The sequence below is a fragment of the Anabrus simplex genome, chromosome 6, assembly GCF_040414725.1.
Source record: "Anabrus simplex isolate iqAnaSimp1 chromosome 6, ASM4041472v1, whole genome shotgun sequence".
In the NCBI taxonomy this organism is placed as follows: domain Eukaryota; kingdom Metazoa; phylum Arthropoda; class Insecta; order Orthoptera; family Tettigoniidae; genus Anabrus; species Anabrus simplex.
In genome coordinates this window covers 237,346,681-237,363,735 of record NC_090270.1, presented here as the reverse complement: position 1 = coordinate 237,363,735, position 17,055 = coordinate 237,346,681, and the positions used below count along the sequence as shown (strand labels likewise).

At 39.3% G+C, this 17,055-nt stretch overlaps 1 protein-coding gene across 2 annotated transcripts in view; it reads left to right on the top strand.

The window, feature by feature from the left end:
- The window catches only part of Sirt7 (sirtuin 7), a 197,416-nt gene extending 181,599 nt beyond the window's left edge, over positions 1–15,817 (top strand). For both annotated transcript variants that reach the window (XM_067149238.2, XM_067149239.2), the window contains exon 7: positions 13,756–15,817. In XM_067149238.2, the coding sequence (XP_067005339.2) occupies positions 13,756–15,299 (1,544 nt within the window). In that variant the 3' untranslated portion in view covers positions 15,300–15,817. The remainder of the gene's footprint in view (positions 1–13,755) is intronic.
- The last annotated feature ends 1,238 nt before the right edge of the window (positions 15,818–17,055 follow it).

The following is a 17,055-nucleotide window of genomic DNA, read 5'->3' as shown; positions in this document are numbered from 1 at the left end:
ATCACTGCCACAGGATTGGGAAACCAAGGAGAACAACAGCTGAGGTAGTGACGGGAGGGAAAAGGCAAAATCATGAACGTGACTGTATCTGGCGTGCAAAGAAATTGCTGAAGGGATCGGGTATGCTGATAACGGAATCACTAACAGCAATGAGAAAGGACATATTTAACGCCTCGCGTGACCATTTCGGTCCGAAATCTGTATGGACTCAGGATGGATGAATCATTATTTTAAGCTCTCATGGGAAAAAATTACAAGTGACCACACGAGCTGACCTTAACAATATTATTCAGGCAGCTAGGGGGTGAAACAGTGTTGTGAAGTAATGACAATGTGGATTAGTTTAAGTTTGTATTATAGTGTGTTATTCTTGAGTGTGAATGTGATTGAGTGCATGGAAAGCCGGCACGATATCGGAGGAGATACGGAGGTAAGAAGCCTGTATTCTACTTGGTATTCTGCTTTGTGTGATGAGCACTGTTATTACCACTGCCAGCTGTGGACCTGACTGTTCCTCTACCCCTAACCTCTCCTATCCGAGAACGGAGACACCCTGCTGCCAGAGCAGAGCTCATTAGTGAAAGTCTTTCAGGCCAACTCACGATCATTGAACTGCATTCATTCAAATTCTCAATCCCTGCCTGCTCACCATGAGGAGCTAACAGCTCTCCTTGAAAACAGCAATGTACACGAAGCTTGTGTTAGTGAGAGCTGGTTACGTGCAACTATCCCAAGTGGTATGGTACACATAATGGGCTATAATATTTACAGGCATGACCGAATAGATAAAAGAGGTGGAGGAGTAGTCTTGTACTGTAGAGATGATATTAAATATAAAATCGTATGCACATCTGCCCACTGTGCTGACCCGAGACCTGAGTTCATTTCTGCCGAGATCACTGTGACAACAGTTAAAGTCGGAATAGGAGTTGTTTATCGGCCACCAGAGGTAGGTCACCTCTCAGACATTGAAGGCATTCTACAGACTATCACCTGCTTATGAACATATTTTAATATTTGGAGACTTCGGTACTAATTTACTGGAACAGGCTGGAGATACAAAACAATTGTTAAGTATTTTCCACACGTGGCATGACAATACTTCCACTAAAACCGACGAATCATACCTTATCTTCACATACACTAGTTGACTTAATGATCACTAACAACCCACAGAAAATAGTATCACATGGACAGATCCCTACCCCTAGCATATCGACACATGACTTAATATACTTGTCTTACTCGCTCAAAGTACCCAAGTATAAGTTGAGATACATCACATTCAGGGACATTCAGCATATAAACGTAGATCATCTGAGAGTTGTTGCTTTGAATAGTCCTTGGGATGACATAAAAAATACAAATGATGTTGATAAGAAAGTTGAAACTTTTAGTTCACTTATACTTGGTCTCCTTAATAAACATGCACCTAAGCGTACAGGTGAAGTCTCCCGACCTTCTTCTCCATGGCTGACCGATGACATTAAACAAATGATGTATCACCGTGACGCGTTACACCGGCTCTACAGACTCATATTCTCTCCCATTGCGCTTGAACAGTATCGGACACTTCGGAATAGAATTAAGGTAATAAATCGAAATAAATTCTTTTTTGCTATCACCTGGCTGGAAATTTAAATGTATCAAACCCTTGGAAACAACTTTGTTACATTGGAACTGGGAAAGCTTTGCCCCAGCCATGTAATCCAGACATCTGTCTGGAGAGATTAAATGCTCATTTTTCTGAAATAAACTGGAAATGCAGACAATATCACAGACTATAAATTCTCTTCTGAACCAGCCACCACCAAATAGACCATTCTTTGAATTTTGCGAAGTCACAGAGATTGACGTGAAATGCGTGGTATTATCAATCACATCATTGACATTATTCTTCCCGCCATTACTCATATATACAACACGTGCCTCACAACTGGCCTCTTTCCAAAAATGTGGGAAAATGCCATTATAAAACCTGTTCCCAAAACTTCCTCACCTGTACTTATAACAGATTATCGACCTATTTGCATACATTTGTCTTTCTCCAAGCCTCTTGAACGCATAGTACGCGTTAACTGACTATTTAAATAAATACAAACTATTTGACCCTTTACAATCAGGTTTCAAAAAGGGACATAGTATGGCCACTGCCCTGCTGAAGGTTGCAGATGACATGAGACATGCTCTGGACGAAAGGCAGGTGATGTTACTTCTTGATTTTAGCAGTGCCTTTGACACAGTAAATACAGAAGTACTGGTTGCTAAATTGAAATCACTTCACCTTGGACAGACAGCTCTAGAATTATTTCATACCTTGTTGCTGTTTGAGTCATCAGTCCATAGACTGGTTTGATGCAGCCCTCCATGCCACTCTATCTTGTGCTAACCTTTTCATTTCTACGTAACTATTGCATCCTACACCTGCTCTAATCTGCTTGTCATTTACATACCTTGGTCTACCCCTACCGCTCTTACCTCCTCCACTTCCTTCAAAACCCATCTGAACAAGTCTTAGGTGTCTTAAGATGTGTCCTATCATTCTATCTCTTCTTCTCATAAAATTTAGCTAAATTGATCTCCTCTCAAGAATTCGATTCAGTATCTCCTCATTCGTGATTCGATCTATCCATCTCACCTTCAGCATCCTTCTGTAACACTACATTTCAAAAGTTTCTATTCTCTTTCTTTCTGAGCTAGTTTTCGTCCATTTTTCACTTCCATACAATGCCACGCTTCACACGAAAGTCTTCAAAAACATCATTCTAATTCCTCTATCAATGTTTGAAGTGAGTAAATTTCTTTTTTTTTTTTTAAAAAAGCTCTTCCTTGCTTGTGCTAGTCTGCATTTTATGCCATCCTTACTTCTGCCATCGTTAGTTATTTTACTACTCAAGTAACAATATTTATCTACTTCCTTTAAGACTTCATTTCCTAATCTAATATTTCTTGCATCACCTGCCTTCGTTCGACTGCACTCCATTACTTTTGTTTTGGACTTATTTATTTTCATTTTGTACTCCTTACCCAAGATTTCGTCCATTCCATTCAGCAGCTTCTCGAGATCTTCTGCAGTCTCGGATAAAATAACAGTATCATCGGCAAATCTCAAGGTTTTGATTTCCTCTCCTTGGATTGTAATTCCCTTTCCAAATTCCTCTTTGATTTCCTTTACTGCCTATTCTATGTGAACATTGAAAAGGAGGGGGACAAACTGCAGCCTTGCCTCACTCCTTTCTGGATTGCTGCTGCTTTTTCAAAGCCTTCTATCCTTATCACTGCAGACTGATTTTTATACAGATTGTCGATAAATTTCATTCTCGGTATCTGATCCCAATCACCTTCAGAATCTCAAATAGCTTGGTTCAATCAACATTATCAAATGCCTTTTCTAGATCTACGAATGCCATGTACGTGGGCTTGTCCTTCTTGATTCGATCCTCTAAGATCAGAAGCAAAGTCAGGATTGCTTCACGTGCTCCTACATTTCTTCTGAAGCCAAATTGATTTTCTCCCAACTCAGCTTCAACTTGCTTTTCCATTCTTCTGTAAATAATACGTGTTAAAATTTTGCAGACATGAAATACTAAACTAATGGTGCGGTAGTTTTCATACCTGTCATCACCGGCTTTTTTGGGAATAGGTATAACAACATAATGCCAAAAATCGGATGGGGCTTCTCCTGTCTCATACATCTTACACACTAAATGGAATAACCTGGCCATGCTGGTTTCTCCTACGACAGTCAGTAATTCAGAGGGAATGTCATCAGTTCCAGGTGCCTTGTTCCTATTTAGGTCGCTCACAGCTCTGTCAAACTCTGACCTCAAAATTGGGTCCCCCATTTCATCAGCATCAGTAGCCTCTTCTTGTTCCAGAACCAAATTGTCTACATCTTTACCTTTATACAACTGTTGGATATGTTCCTGCCATCTTTCTGCTTTGTCTTCTTTCCCTAGAAGTGGCTTTCCATCTGAGCTCTTAATATTCATACACCTAGATTACCTTTCTCCAAAGGTTTCCTTGATTTTCTTGTATGCAGCATCTACCTTTCCTAGGACCATACAACCTTCGACATTCTTGCATTCCTCCTTCAGCCATTCTTATTTAGCTACCTTGCACTTTCTGTCCACTTCATTCTTTAATCGCCTGTATTCTTTTCTGCCCTCTTCATTTCTAGCATTCTTGTATTTTCGTCGTTCATCAATCAGGTGTAGTATCTCCTGAGTTATCCACTTATTTTTAGTTGATCATTTCATCCTTCCTAACATTTCTTCAGCAGCCCGACTGATTTCATTTTTCATGACTATCCACTCTTCCTCTCTTGTGTTTCCTTCAGCCTTTTCATTTAGTCCTTGTGTAACATGTTATTTGAAACAATCCTTCACACTCTTTTCTTTCAACTTGTCTAGATCACATCTTTTTGCATTCTCTCCTTTCTTCAATTTTTTCAACTTCAGATGGCATTTCATGACCAACAAGTTGTGGTCAGAGTCCACGTCTGCTCCGGGGATAGTTTTGCAATCCAACACCTGGTTTCTGAATCTCTGCCTAATCATAAAGAAGTCTATTTGATACCTTCCAGTGTCTCCAGGTCTCTTCCATGTATATAGCCGTCGTTTGTGGTGTTTGAACCAAGTATTGGCAAGGACTAAATTATGATCAGTGCATAATTCAACCAGCCAACTTCCTCTTTCATTCCTTTGTCCCAATCCAAATTCTCTTACTCTATTACCTTCTCTTCCTTGGCCTACCACTACATTCCAGTCTCCCATCACACTTAGATTCTCGTCACGTTTTACATATTTTATTAAATCTTCTATCTCTTCATATATTCTTTCGATTTCCTCATCCTCCGCTGAACTAGTAGGCATATAGACCTGCACTATTGTGGTAGACATTGGTTTGGTGTCTATCTTGACGACAATAATTCTTTCACTATGCTGGTCGTAGTAGCTTACCCGCTGCCCTATTTTCTTATTCATTAATAAACCAACTCCTGCATTTACCTTGTTTGATTTTGTGTTGATAATTCTGTAGTCGCCTGACCAAAAATCCTGTTCTTCCTGCCAACATACTTCACTTAAATCAATTACATGTAATTTTAGTCTACCCATCTCCCTTTTCAGATTCTCTAATCTACCACAACGATTCAAACTTCTAACATTCCACACTCCGACTCACAGAATGTCAGTATCCATCTTCCTGATGATCGCCCCCTCTCATATAGTCCCCACCCGAAGATCCGAATGGGGGAGTAGTTTACCTCCGGAATAGTTTACCCGGGAGGAAGCCATCATCAGTACATTATTCATATAGAGAGAGCTGCATGTCCTCGGGAGTTAGTTACGGCTGTAGTTCCCGTTTCTTTCAGCCGTGTAGCAGTATCAGCACAGTTAAGCTATGTTGAGTATTATTACAAGGCCATGTCAGTCTGTCATCTTGACTGACGCCCTAGCAACTCCCGAAAGGCTGCTACGCCCCTTTCTATGAACCATTCCTTAGTATGGTCTCTCAACAGATACCCATCCGATATGGTTGCACTTGGATCGGCTATCTGTTTCATTGGGACACGCAAGCCTCCCCACTGCGGCAAGGTCACATGGTTCGCAGGGAGATCTCATATCTTACCGAACAAAAACAACGCGTAATTCTTCAGAATAGGTCATCTGAATGGGTAATGAAATATTCAGGAGTACCACAAGACTCAGTACTTGGACCACTTCTCTTTGTTATCTATATGAACGATATATCGACACAGCTAAGATACTGTAAATACCCCTTATGTGCTGACAATCTACAAATCTATTATCATTCTAAAATTTCAGACATCAATCAAACAATAAGTTATATGAACTCTGACTTAATATCTGTGCATACTCTCATGAAAACTATATTTTAATCAATCCATCAAAGTATAAAGCTGTTGTTGTTGGACAGATGAAACAAATCCGTGCGTCAAAAAACAAAAACATACCGCCCCTAACTTTATCTTAGAAAATTATTCTGTACATAAACTCAGTAAGAAATCTTGGTGTAATTATAAACGAGAATCTTAACTGGGGAGAGCATGTTACAAATATCTGTAGAAAAGTGTTCGTTTCCCTTCACCCACTAAAATATCAAAATATGCTGCCACGAAACATGACAATTAGGTTTGTAAATACTCTTATCCTCCCTATACTTTCCTACTGTGACGTAGTACTAATCTATGCCACGAGAGAACAACTAAACCGATTACAACATGCTATCAACTCGTATATTAAATTTTTATCTTCTCCTTACGCTATGATGTTTATGTTACTCCTTATTATCGTCAACTTTCCCTTCTAAAATTTGAACAATATAGAAACCTCCACGTGTCTGTATTAATCTTTCAAGTCTGTCTGTTAGGTCATCAGCCCAGAGGCTGGTTGGATCCTCAAATAGCACCACCAAAGGTTATGCGGTTATAAGGAAACCCCAAAAACCAATGGCAGCACCAAAATGAGGCATACTAGGCAAGATGAGGAGTGAGGTAGTTTGCCATTGCTTTCCTCACTGGGTCAGAAAGTACTATTGCAGCACAACTGACCCTATGAGCAGCACCTTTCATAACACTCAGATGCACTAGTCGTGCTCTGAATGTCATTACTCAGCACTACCCATACCCCAGCAACTTCCATATTGTCACAGTCATGGATGAGACTGGGACTTCGGTGGAAGCTACACTTTACTCTGGCCTGCGTCAAGAGATGGATGCAAAAGTACTGCATCCATCAAGAGAATATCCCCTACTGCTTATCTTCACAACTCAATTTCCTATCCCTCTCAGCAGGTCAGCAGCATTTAGCCGTTTCTTTGTTGCGCATGGAGCTAGAATATGGAATTCTGTCCCCCACAACATTAGAGCCATAAAATCCTTAAACTCCTTTAAGTCATCTTGCCTTGAGCATCCCCTCAATGTGTGCCGCCAGGCTGAATGACTCTGGTATAGTGAATGTGTGTGTGTGAATGTACGTTTTCTGTGCTTATGTTATATTGTCATTCAACTTTTAATTTATAACATTAGTTTTAAGATATGACTAAGAATATTTATAGTGCTTATGCTATATTGCTTCATATTTTGTTTCTAGTTTGTAATGGTAGTTTTAAGATAAGATTCTGAATATTATTCTCAGATGTACCATGTTATTGAAGTGTGGTTAAGTGTAAGAGAGGACCATGAGTCCTAACTTCGCCACGACAAATAAAGGCAAATAATAATAATAATAATAATAATAATAATAATAATAATGGTTCATGTTTGTGGGTTACTGTAGTCACGTCCTAGTTCGTGAACTATGGGCAACGGCTGAGTGGCCTAGTAAGTGGTCCTGAGAGTCGGGATACCAGTTGCTATGGAATGGGAGTGGGCATCTCGGACATATTCTGAGTCGTGGCCCTCCTTGTGCTCAGGCGGGTAGGACTATACAATTCACCGGTGGTCCATAACCCGTTACAGGAGGGATCCTCACTTGGACTATGTGCAAGTAGGGCAGTATCCTGCTTCATGAATTTACCGAGCTCAGAACACTTTAAGCAAGCCTCGGACCTATGGGAGTAATGGAGTCCCACTCCCATTTGACAGGCGAGGGACTCCTTAGAAACAACTTGGCGAACGAAATGGAATTCGATGGGGAGCTATCAATATTAATGGGGCTTATGGAAGAAAGAAGGTAGAACTGGCTGAGTCAGCAAAGAGGATGCATCTGGATGTGCTAGGAGTAAGTGATATTCGGGTAAGGGGAAATAATGAGGAAGAGATAGGAGATTATAAGGTGTACTTGACAGGTGTTAGAAAGGGAAGGGCAGAGTCTGGGGTAGGGCTCTTTATCAGGAATACCATTGCACGCAACATAGTTTATGTTAGGCACATAAATGAGCGAATGATGTGGGTAGATTTGTCAGTGGGGGGAATTAGGACAAGAATTGTGTCCGTGTATTCACCTGTGAGGGTGCAGATGAGGATGAAGTTGACAAGTTTTATGAAGCATTGAGTGACATAGTGGTCAGGGTCAACAGCAAGGATAGAATAGTGCTAATGGGCGATTTCAATGCGAGAGTTGGGAATAGAACTGAAGGATACGAAAGGGTGATTGGTAAATGTGGGGAAGATATGGAAGCTAATGGGAATGGGAAGCGTTTGCTGGACTTCTGTGCTAGTATGGGCTTAGCTGTTACGAATATATTCTTCAAGCATAAGGCTATTCACCGCTACACATGGGAGGCTAGGTGTACCAGATCCATAATAGACTATATCTTAACAGACTTTGAATTCAGGAAATCTGTTAGGAATGTATGAGTTTTTCGGGGATTTTTCGATGATACAGACCACTATCTGATCTGTAGTGAACTAAGTATCTCTGGGCCTAGGGTAGAGAAAGTGAAATCTGTCTGCAAATGAATAAGGGTAGAAAATTTCCAGGACGAGGAAATTAGACAGAAGTACATGGATATGATTAGTGAGAAGTTTCGAACAGTAGACAGTAAGCAGGTTCAGGATATAGAAAGTGAATGGGTGGCATACAGGGATGCTGTAGTAGAAACAGCAAGGGAATGCCTAGGAACAACTGTGTGTAAAGATGGGAAAAGGTGAACATCTTGGTGGAATGATGAAGTGAGAGCAGCCTGTAAACGTAAAAAGAAGGCTTATCAGAAATGGCTCCAAACAAGGGCCGAGGCAGACAGGGATTAGTACGTAGATGAAAGAAACAGAGCAAAACAAATAGTTGTTGAATCCAAAAAGAAGTCATGGGAAGATTTTGGTAATAACCTGGAAAGACTAGGTCAAGCAGCAGGGAAACCTTTCTGGACAGTAATAAAAAATCTTAGGAAGGGAGGGAAAAAGGAAATGAACAGTGTTTTGAGTAATTCAGGTGAACTCATAATAGACCCCAAGGAATCACTGGAGAGGTGGAGGGAATATTTTGAACATCTTCTCAATGTAAAAGGAAATCATCATGGTGGTGTTGCAAACAGCCAAGCTCATGGGGAGGAGGAAAATGTTGGTGAAATTATGCTTGAGGAAGTGGAAAGGATAGTAAATAAACTCCATTGTCATAAGGCAGCAGGAATAGATGAAATTAGACCTGAAATGGTGAAGTATAGTGGGAAGGCAGGGATGAAATGGCTTCATAGAGTAGTAAAATTAGCGTGGAGTGTTGGTAAGGTACCTTCAGATTGGACAAAAGCAGTAATTGCACCTATCTATAAGCAAGGAAACAGGAAGGATTGCAACAGCTATCGAGGTATCTCATTGATTAGTATACCAGGCAAAGTATTCACTGGCATCTTGGAAGGGAGGGTGCGATCAGTCGTTGAGAGGAAGTTGGATGAAAACCAGCGTGGTTTCAGACCACAGAGGAGCTGTCAGGATCAGATTTTCAGTATGCGCCAGGTAATTGAAAAATGCTACGAGAGGAATAGGCAGTTGTGTTTATGTTTCGTAGATCTAGAGAAAGCATATGACAGGGTACCGAGGGAAAAGATGTTTGCCATACTGGGAGACTATGGAATTAAAGGTAGATTATTAAAATCAATCAAAGGCATTTATGTTGACAATTGGGCTTCAGTGAGAATTGATGGTAGAATGAGTTCTTGGTTCAGGGTACTTACAGGAGTTAGACAAGGCTGTAATCTTTCACCTTTGCTGTTCATAGTTTACATGGATCATCTGCTGAAAGGTATAAAATGGCAGGGAGGGATTCAGTTAGGTGGAAATGTAGTAAGCAGTTTGGCCTATGCTGACGACTTGGTCTTAATGGCAGACTGTGCCGAAAGCCTGCAGTCTAATATCTTGGAACTTGAAAATAGGTGCAATGAGTATGGTATGAAAATTAGCCTCTCGAAGACTAAATTGATGTCAGTAGGTAAGAAATTCAACAGAATTGAATGTCAGATTGGTGATACAAAGCTAGAACAGGTCGATAATTTCAAGTATTTAGGTTATGTGTTCTCCCAGGATGGTAATATAGTAAGTGAGATTGAATCAAGGTGTAGTAAAGCTAATGCTGTGAGCTTGCAGTTGCGATCAGCAGTATTCTGTAAGAAGGAAGTCAGCTCCCAGACGAAACTATCTTTACATCGGTCTGTTTTTGGACCAACTTTGCTTTACGGGAGCGAAAGCTGGGTGGACTCAGGATATCTTATTCATAAGTTAGAAGTAACAGACATGAAAGTAGCAAGAATGATTGCTGGTACAAACAGGTGGGAACAATGGAAGGAGGGTACTCGGAATGAGGAGATAAAGGCTAATTTAGGAATGAACTCGATGGATGAAGCTGTACGCATAAACCAGCTTCGGTGGTGGGGTCATGTGAGACGAATGGAGGAGGATAGGTTACCTAGGAGAATAATGGACTCTGTTATGGAGGGTAAGAGAAGTAGAGGGAGACCATGACGACGATGGTTAGACTCGGTTTCTAACGATTTAACGATTTAAAGATAAGAGGTGTAGAACTAAATGAGGCCACAACACTAGTTGCAAATCGAGGATTGTGGTGACGTTTAGTAAATTCTCAGAGGCTTGCAGACTGAATGCTGAAAGGCATAACAGTCTATAATGATAATGTACGTATGTATAATAATAATAATCTTTGGACAATGGATCACTGATCTTTCAAAAGCTTCTGACACAGTACAACACAGTGCCCTGATTCTTAAATTATCTGCATATGGGGTGCATAGAAGGATCCTAGAATGGCTGAAATCTTATCTATCCGGTAGAACTTGTCTTGTAAAATCTGAAGGATTTCTATCTTTTCCGTACCACCCAACATCAGGTGTTCCACAAGGTTCAATTCTAGGGCCTCTTCTATTCATTTTGATGATTAATGATTTGCCTTCTATCTTTCATTTGAGCAAGTGTCTGTTATATGCAGAGGATTTTAAAATCTTTAAGGGAATAGGGTCTGAAAATGACTGTGAACTTTTGGAATCAGATGCCCTTCATATGAGTGAGTGGTGTAAGAAGTAGATGTTGCAGGTCAATGTTTCGAAATGCAATGTAATCAGCTTCATTCGTAAGAAATCCCCTGTCGAGTATAATTATTCATTCAGTAGCGTATATTTAAACCGTGTAGGTATGATCAATGATTTAGGTATCATATTAAGCAATACATATGGCCTCTCCTTCCAGGAACATATTGATTATATAACAAGGAAATCTCTTAGGTTTCTGGGTTTTCGTAAGAAAAATTGTAGGGATTTTGTTTCTGTTCGAACCCTGAAAACTCTATATATTTCCTATATTAGATCAGGGTTAGAATATGGTACCGAGATCTGGATATCATCCCAACAATATTTGACTCACTAGAGAAAGTGACATCGTCATTATATGATGAGTTTTGCCAACAGCTGCAAATGTAGAATTCACTGTTGCGTCGCAAATGTGCTAACGCAGTGTTCACAATAAAATGCATAACGTATAGAATAGATTGTCTGGAGCTCCTGCAGCTAATACCACTTCATGTTCCAGCACAAAACACAAGACACAGAGTCACGTTTCATGAGATCAAGTGTAGAACTGAACACCAAAGGAGTTCATGGTTAATAGAGTCACTGCGGACGCTGAGCAATGTTGGCGAATCTGTGTATTGCTTCTGTTCTGATATAAAGACAATTAGAAAGGCAGTATTATATATGGCAAAATAATAGATCGCTAGGTAGTATTGTAAGATGTTACGTTTTGAACATTATAGTTTGTGATGATTATTTGTAAATAATATGTAATTATAAGTAAATAATAAGTTGGTTGTAGTAAATAGATTATAGATGTAGTATGCCATCTGTAATTGGGAATAGCCTGTTGGTGGTTAATAAATCTGTATATCTTTTACAGTGGGGCATTCAAGCCTTGTTCATATGAATAGAAATAGTACTCTGCAATAAAGTGTTTTTCTATATCGTGAGAACAGTTTTAGCTGCTCTTCGCTACATTATGCATGAACAGTACAACGGTTGAGTTCTGTAAGCAAACAAGAATGTTCATAAATATTTTCAGAAGGAAGCAGAAAATAATGGTCCATTAGTGAGTGTGTGTAAAGTGCAACGGAGAGTGTCGGAAGCTTGTCAGGTTAGTACATGAGCTGTTCAGCATATTGTAAAGGATGGCAAAGATAGTATCAAGTTATCTGGTTCTATCTCATTTCAATCACCACGCAAATGAATCAAAAGGAGCTGTATAACAAAGGCAATCGACGGATTCGATAAAGCTGTAATAAAAAGAACAGTCTTCAGGTATTATGTAGAGGGTGAATACCCAATACTGAACAAGTTACTTACTGAGCTCGATAGCTGCAGTCGCTTAAATGCGGCCAGTACCCAGTATTCGGGAGATAGTAGGTTCGAACCCCACTGTGAGCAGCCCTGAAAATGGTTTTCCGTGGTTTCCCATTTTCACATCAGGCAAATTCTGGGGCTGTACCTTAATTAAGGCCACGGCCACTTCCTTCCCACTCCTAGCCCTTTCCTATCCCATCGTCGCCATAAGACCTATCTGTGTCGGTGCGACGTAAAGCAAAAAAAAAAAACAAGCTACTTGGTGAGGATAAAGAGTGTCGGAGTGCCGTACCACGGATACTTCAGCTGGAGTGAGGTAAGGTAAGAAAGGTGTTGTGTAACTCTGTACTTTTGAGCGAATAGCTTTTCGGTCTCTTGACAATGCACTTGCTTTATGTATTATTACTTAACTCTTATTATACAACGTCCAAAAGATAATAAATCTCATTCACAAATAACATAGTTCAACCTATTCATTACAAGTAAATAAGAAATGTAGTGTTACATTCCTATTTAATTATAAGCGGAAGCAGTACCGGTTTCGACATTTCTTTAATTTCTTATTTACCTATGCATTGTTTTTGCATTTTATTCGGCTGATCATGACCCAGATTGGGGTCGAAACCGGTACCGCTTCCGCTTATAATTAAATAGGAATGTAACACTAATTTCTTATTTACTTGTATTGAATAGGTTGAACTATGTTATTTGTTATTTCAATTTAATTCTAGAACATATTAACATATTTATTTCGAGGTTATGTAGATTTCTACCCAACTTAATGCGCACGCAATTCCAGCAACGTTGTAGTAGTGCTCTCTGTCCCGTTCCCTTACCGGCTTCTTACATTGTGCTGGATTGGCTGGATCCCCGCACCCCACTTCCCCTGACAGCATGTAGGCCGCCCGCCATCAGTGTAGAAAAGAGCTGTAGTAGATGGCCAGCCAGCCAGCCCGAGGATGACCCAAGACAAGATGGAGAGCCTGTGTTAGAAAGAACCTGTACAAACACCTGTGCCAATAAAAATAGAGTCCAAGATAGAAACTACTGGAGGAGGGCGACCAGAAAAGCCAACCCCACCTGAGTGAGAAGAGGTGAAGAAGAAGAAGAAGAAGAAGACGACGTTGAAAAATATTTAGTCACTTCTGACAGATAATCGTCAGGTTTTTTCTTTGTAATGAATTTATCTTGGCAGAAGTTCGTAAATGAATTAATTTTATTTATTGTGTATGTTAGCCCTTTTGTTTTTATTTTCCATTCAGAAACTATAGAGACTGTTTTTTTCAAGATGAAAATATGTGAGACTAAATTTTGAATTCTAGTTAATATAGATTTAAATGATTTTCCACCTTTGGAATTCATACTTCTAGATTTTACCGTAGTAAATAGAGATTTTTAAATTATTATTTTTGTACATTGTTCAATTCTGAAATGTGATTCGTCCTCTTTCTGCAGGAAGGTGTGATGATGTGATGCAACGAGTAATGGCCCATCTCAAAATGAAGATTCCTTTCTACGATCGTGTTCGTGATCCAATCTTTCCTCATGCAACAGTTCTGCATACTGCAGAGGAACACACAACTACTCAGCCCATCCTCAGGTCAACTTCTGTAGGCACGCCAGATCCTTCTGATGGCAATAAGCCTGATACCGAAACTGGCGAGAGTAAATGGTCAAATATGCCATTCATTCAAAATTTGTGTAAGAAGGAAGATGGAGACCTTAAAAATACTTTATCAAACTCTGTTGTTGTTGTTTGTGTTGAAGGTGAAGCAAAGAACAAAAGTGTTAAAACTGACAGTAATCAAGAAATTCAAGATTATTTAAATCCAGTTATGGAAATTGTTTATGAAGGAGTAAAACTCAAAGTGGAAGGGAATGTGTCAGTGGAAGCTAGTGTCAAAATTGATGATGATTTGGCTATATTTTGTGACAGTTCAAAAATTGATCAGAATTCTTTCATGTCTTCTTATAAACTTGAACATGATCAGCAAAGCTTTCACTTTGTTAGTGTTGGAACAGATGATGTAGAGTGCAATGAAGTAGATTCAGAAGGTGGTCGTGTTGAAGATCCATTTGGAGACAGAGCATTGAATCATAGCAAATGTGTCATCCCATGCTCTAATGATCCATTGTATATGAATTGCACTGGTGGAGTTCAGAATATAAAGGATAGTTCTAGCAATAATGTATGTGAAACAAACGTGGTATGTGATGATCAATCTAGTATATGCGTTAGAAACAATAGCAAGTTTATTTGCAATCTAGATGTAGGAAACTTTAAAGGTTCTAGAAACCATGCCCATGCCGATGTCAGTAATAAATTATATAGCTTTAGTGACTGTTTAGAGAGAAGTTATTTTAACAGTATTACTAATTTAGGTTGTGATATTGGTATAAGTTCCAATAATGTGGCTAACAGTAGTGAATCAGTGGTGAGCATCAGTTCTCCAATAGTTTCCTCCAGCATGCCTGCTGTGTTTCAAATAGAACATAATTATAGTAAAACAAGCCGAAGTGACCAGGATGTTCCTAAGACTGAGATTTGTTTACCTTCTGACTCCCTGTCTTGTAAGGCTGAAGGCAGTAGAACAAAGGTTAGTCCTGACAAGTGTAGTACAAATGTATTGTCTTCATTAAAAGTGACAACACCAGAAAGTACAAAAGATGCAGAACAATCAAACAAGCAAAGCTGTGATGATTCATCTGCAGTAGGGTATGCCAAGAAGTGTTCATTTTGTAAGTTAAATTATAATTCAAATAATTGCCTATTTTATCGTCCTTTTGATGCAGTTTTCAGCAAGCTTAGCAGCTCAATTTGTGAATGTTGTGGTGAGGATGAGGATGGTGATGATGAACAGAGTGAGGAGGAGAAGGACGAGTCGTGCAATAAGGAAATGAGTGAAGGAGATACTGACAGTTCAGTGGCAAAAACATCTGTTATTAATCCTGGTTGGTATGGAAAAGGGTATAGGAAGAGACTGAAAAGAAGAAGGTAGCAACATAACTATACATTTATGCAAGTATTAATTCTGTAAAAGAATTATCTTTTAATCTTATGACTATTAATTTTCTTAAATTATTAAAATGAAATCATTGTTAATGACAGGAGTTCAGTGAATGGATTTTTCAAAGTAGCTCAATAATTTTTAATACCACATTTATTTATTAGTATTTATGTATTTAACTGTTTTCAGTGTTATAGTTTCTCCATATCACAGTATCTATCATGTTGCTTGCATAGCTATTTTTATGTCTAAAAGGTACTAATGAATGCATTTATTTGTTTTTATGTTAAATTATTTATAATCAGAATATTTATTTTAAATATTTTTTATTTTTAATATTTTAACACTTTCCAAACAATATATACTGAGTGGTTCACCAGCCCCTTATTTTTTCAGAGACGGGCAACCCAAATAACACATATAACCTAAAGACCCTTATAATTTAGTTTTGTGAACACCAGGCTCTCCCCTACCTCTGTGTCATCACTGTAAATTGATCCATGGACCTAATAAAGGAAAAACACTATGTAAAATTTGGCACTAAATACTAAGGACCATTTTGTAAATGTGATTTATTGCGCCTTGAAATAACACAGCTACCTCTCTCTATTGGTTGTAAGGGGTGCACTCTGATTTGGCGTCTTTCCCCTAAGGATGGGTGGGAAAGGATTGGGAAGGAAATTGGCCTTGATCTTTTATTAAGGTACTGTTCCGGCATTCGCCTGGTGGTGAAAATGGGAAACCGAGGAAAACCGTTTTCGGGACGGCCAGCATGGGATTCGAATCCATAACATCCCGAATCCAACGCACACAAATAATAATTCACATCTACCAGGTCACATCACAGCACTTATTAATTTCATCACGATGTATTCCTATGAAGAGTACGTTTAATTGTTGCTAATTTACGGAGAAAGTACAGTCGAATTAAAATGTATGCCATCTGGTCCATAATGGTAAAAAGTTAAGTGAACACTGTAAAGTGGTCAGCATTTCCATCGTACACTTGTTACTCTGAATATGCAGGATACCCTACTTCCTACCTACAGACCATCACGTCATTGTCCAACTTGGTTAGAGATCAGGCCAGGTAGGAAGACAGCCGGTGAGGGGAAGTGTGCGAGTGAAAAAGCAGAGCCGTGGGAGCGAGAGTGCTGACTTCCCCTTCTCACTCAGTGTTGTGGCGATGTACAGCTGACCCGAAATATTAGTTATAATTGACATATAACACTCTGCAGATTTTCAGTTAGTGGAATTCCCTTCCAGCTGTAAATTACAGACATATCTTGTCGAAATGAATTTATATAGAAGTGCTACAGAAGATTGATAGATTTAAGGAGTTAGAAAATAATTTAACCTCTTATTATAGTAGCTATCAAAATCTTTTTCATATATCAATTTGCGTAGTCATTATTTTAAATTATAATTTGATGTAAAATTAACTTTACGACGCTGTAGATGTACAGGTTTTTTTTTTTTTTGCTAATGGCTTTACGTCGCACCGACACAGACAGGTCTTATGGCAATGATGGGATAGGAAAGGCCTAGGAGTTGGAAGGAAGTGGCCGTGGCCTTAATTAAGGTACAGCCCCAGCATTTGCCTGGTGTGAAAATGGGAAACCACGGAAAACCATCTTCAGGGCTGCCGAAAGTGGGATTCGAACCCACTATCTCCCGGATGATGTACAGTGTAGAATGTGGTTTGCTATAACAGGGGGCTTCATAACCTGAGCCACGTCATGTAAAA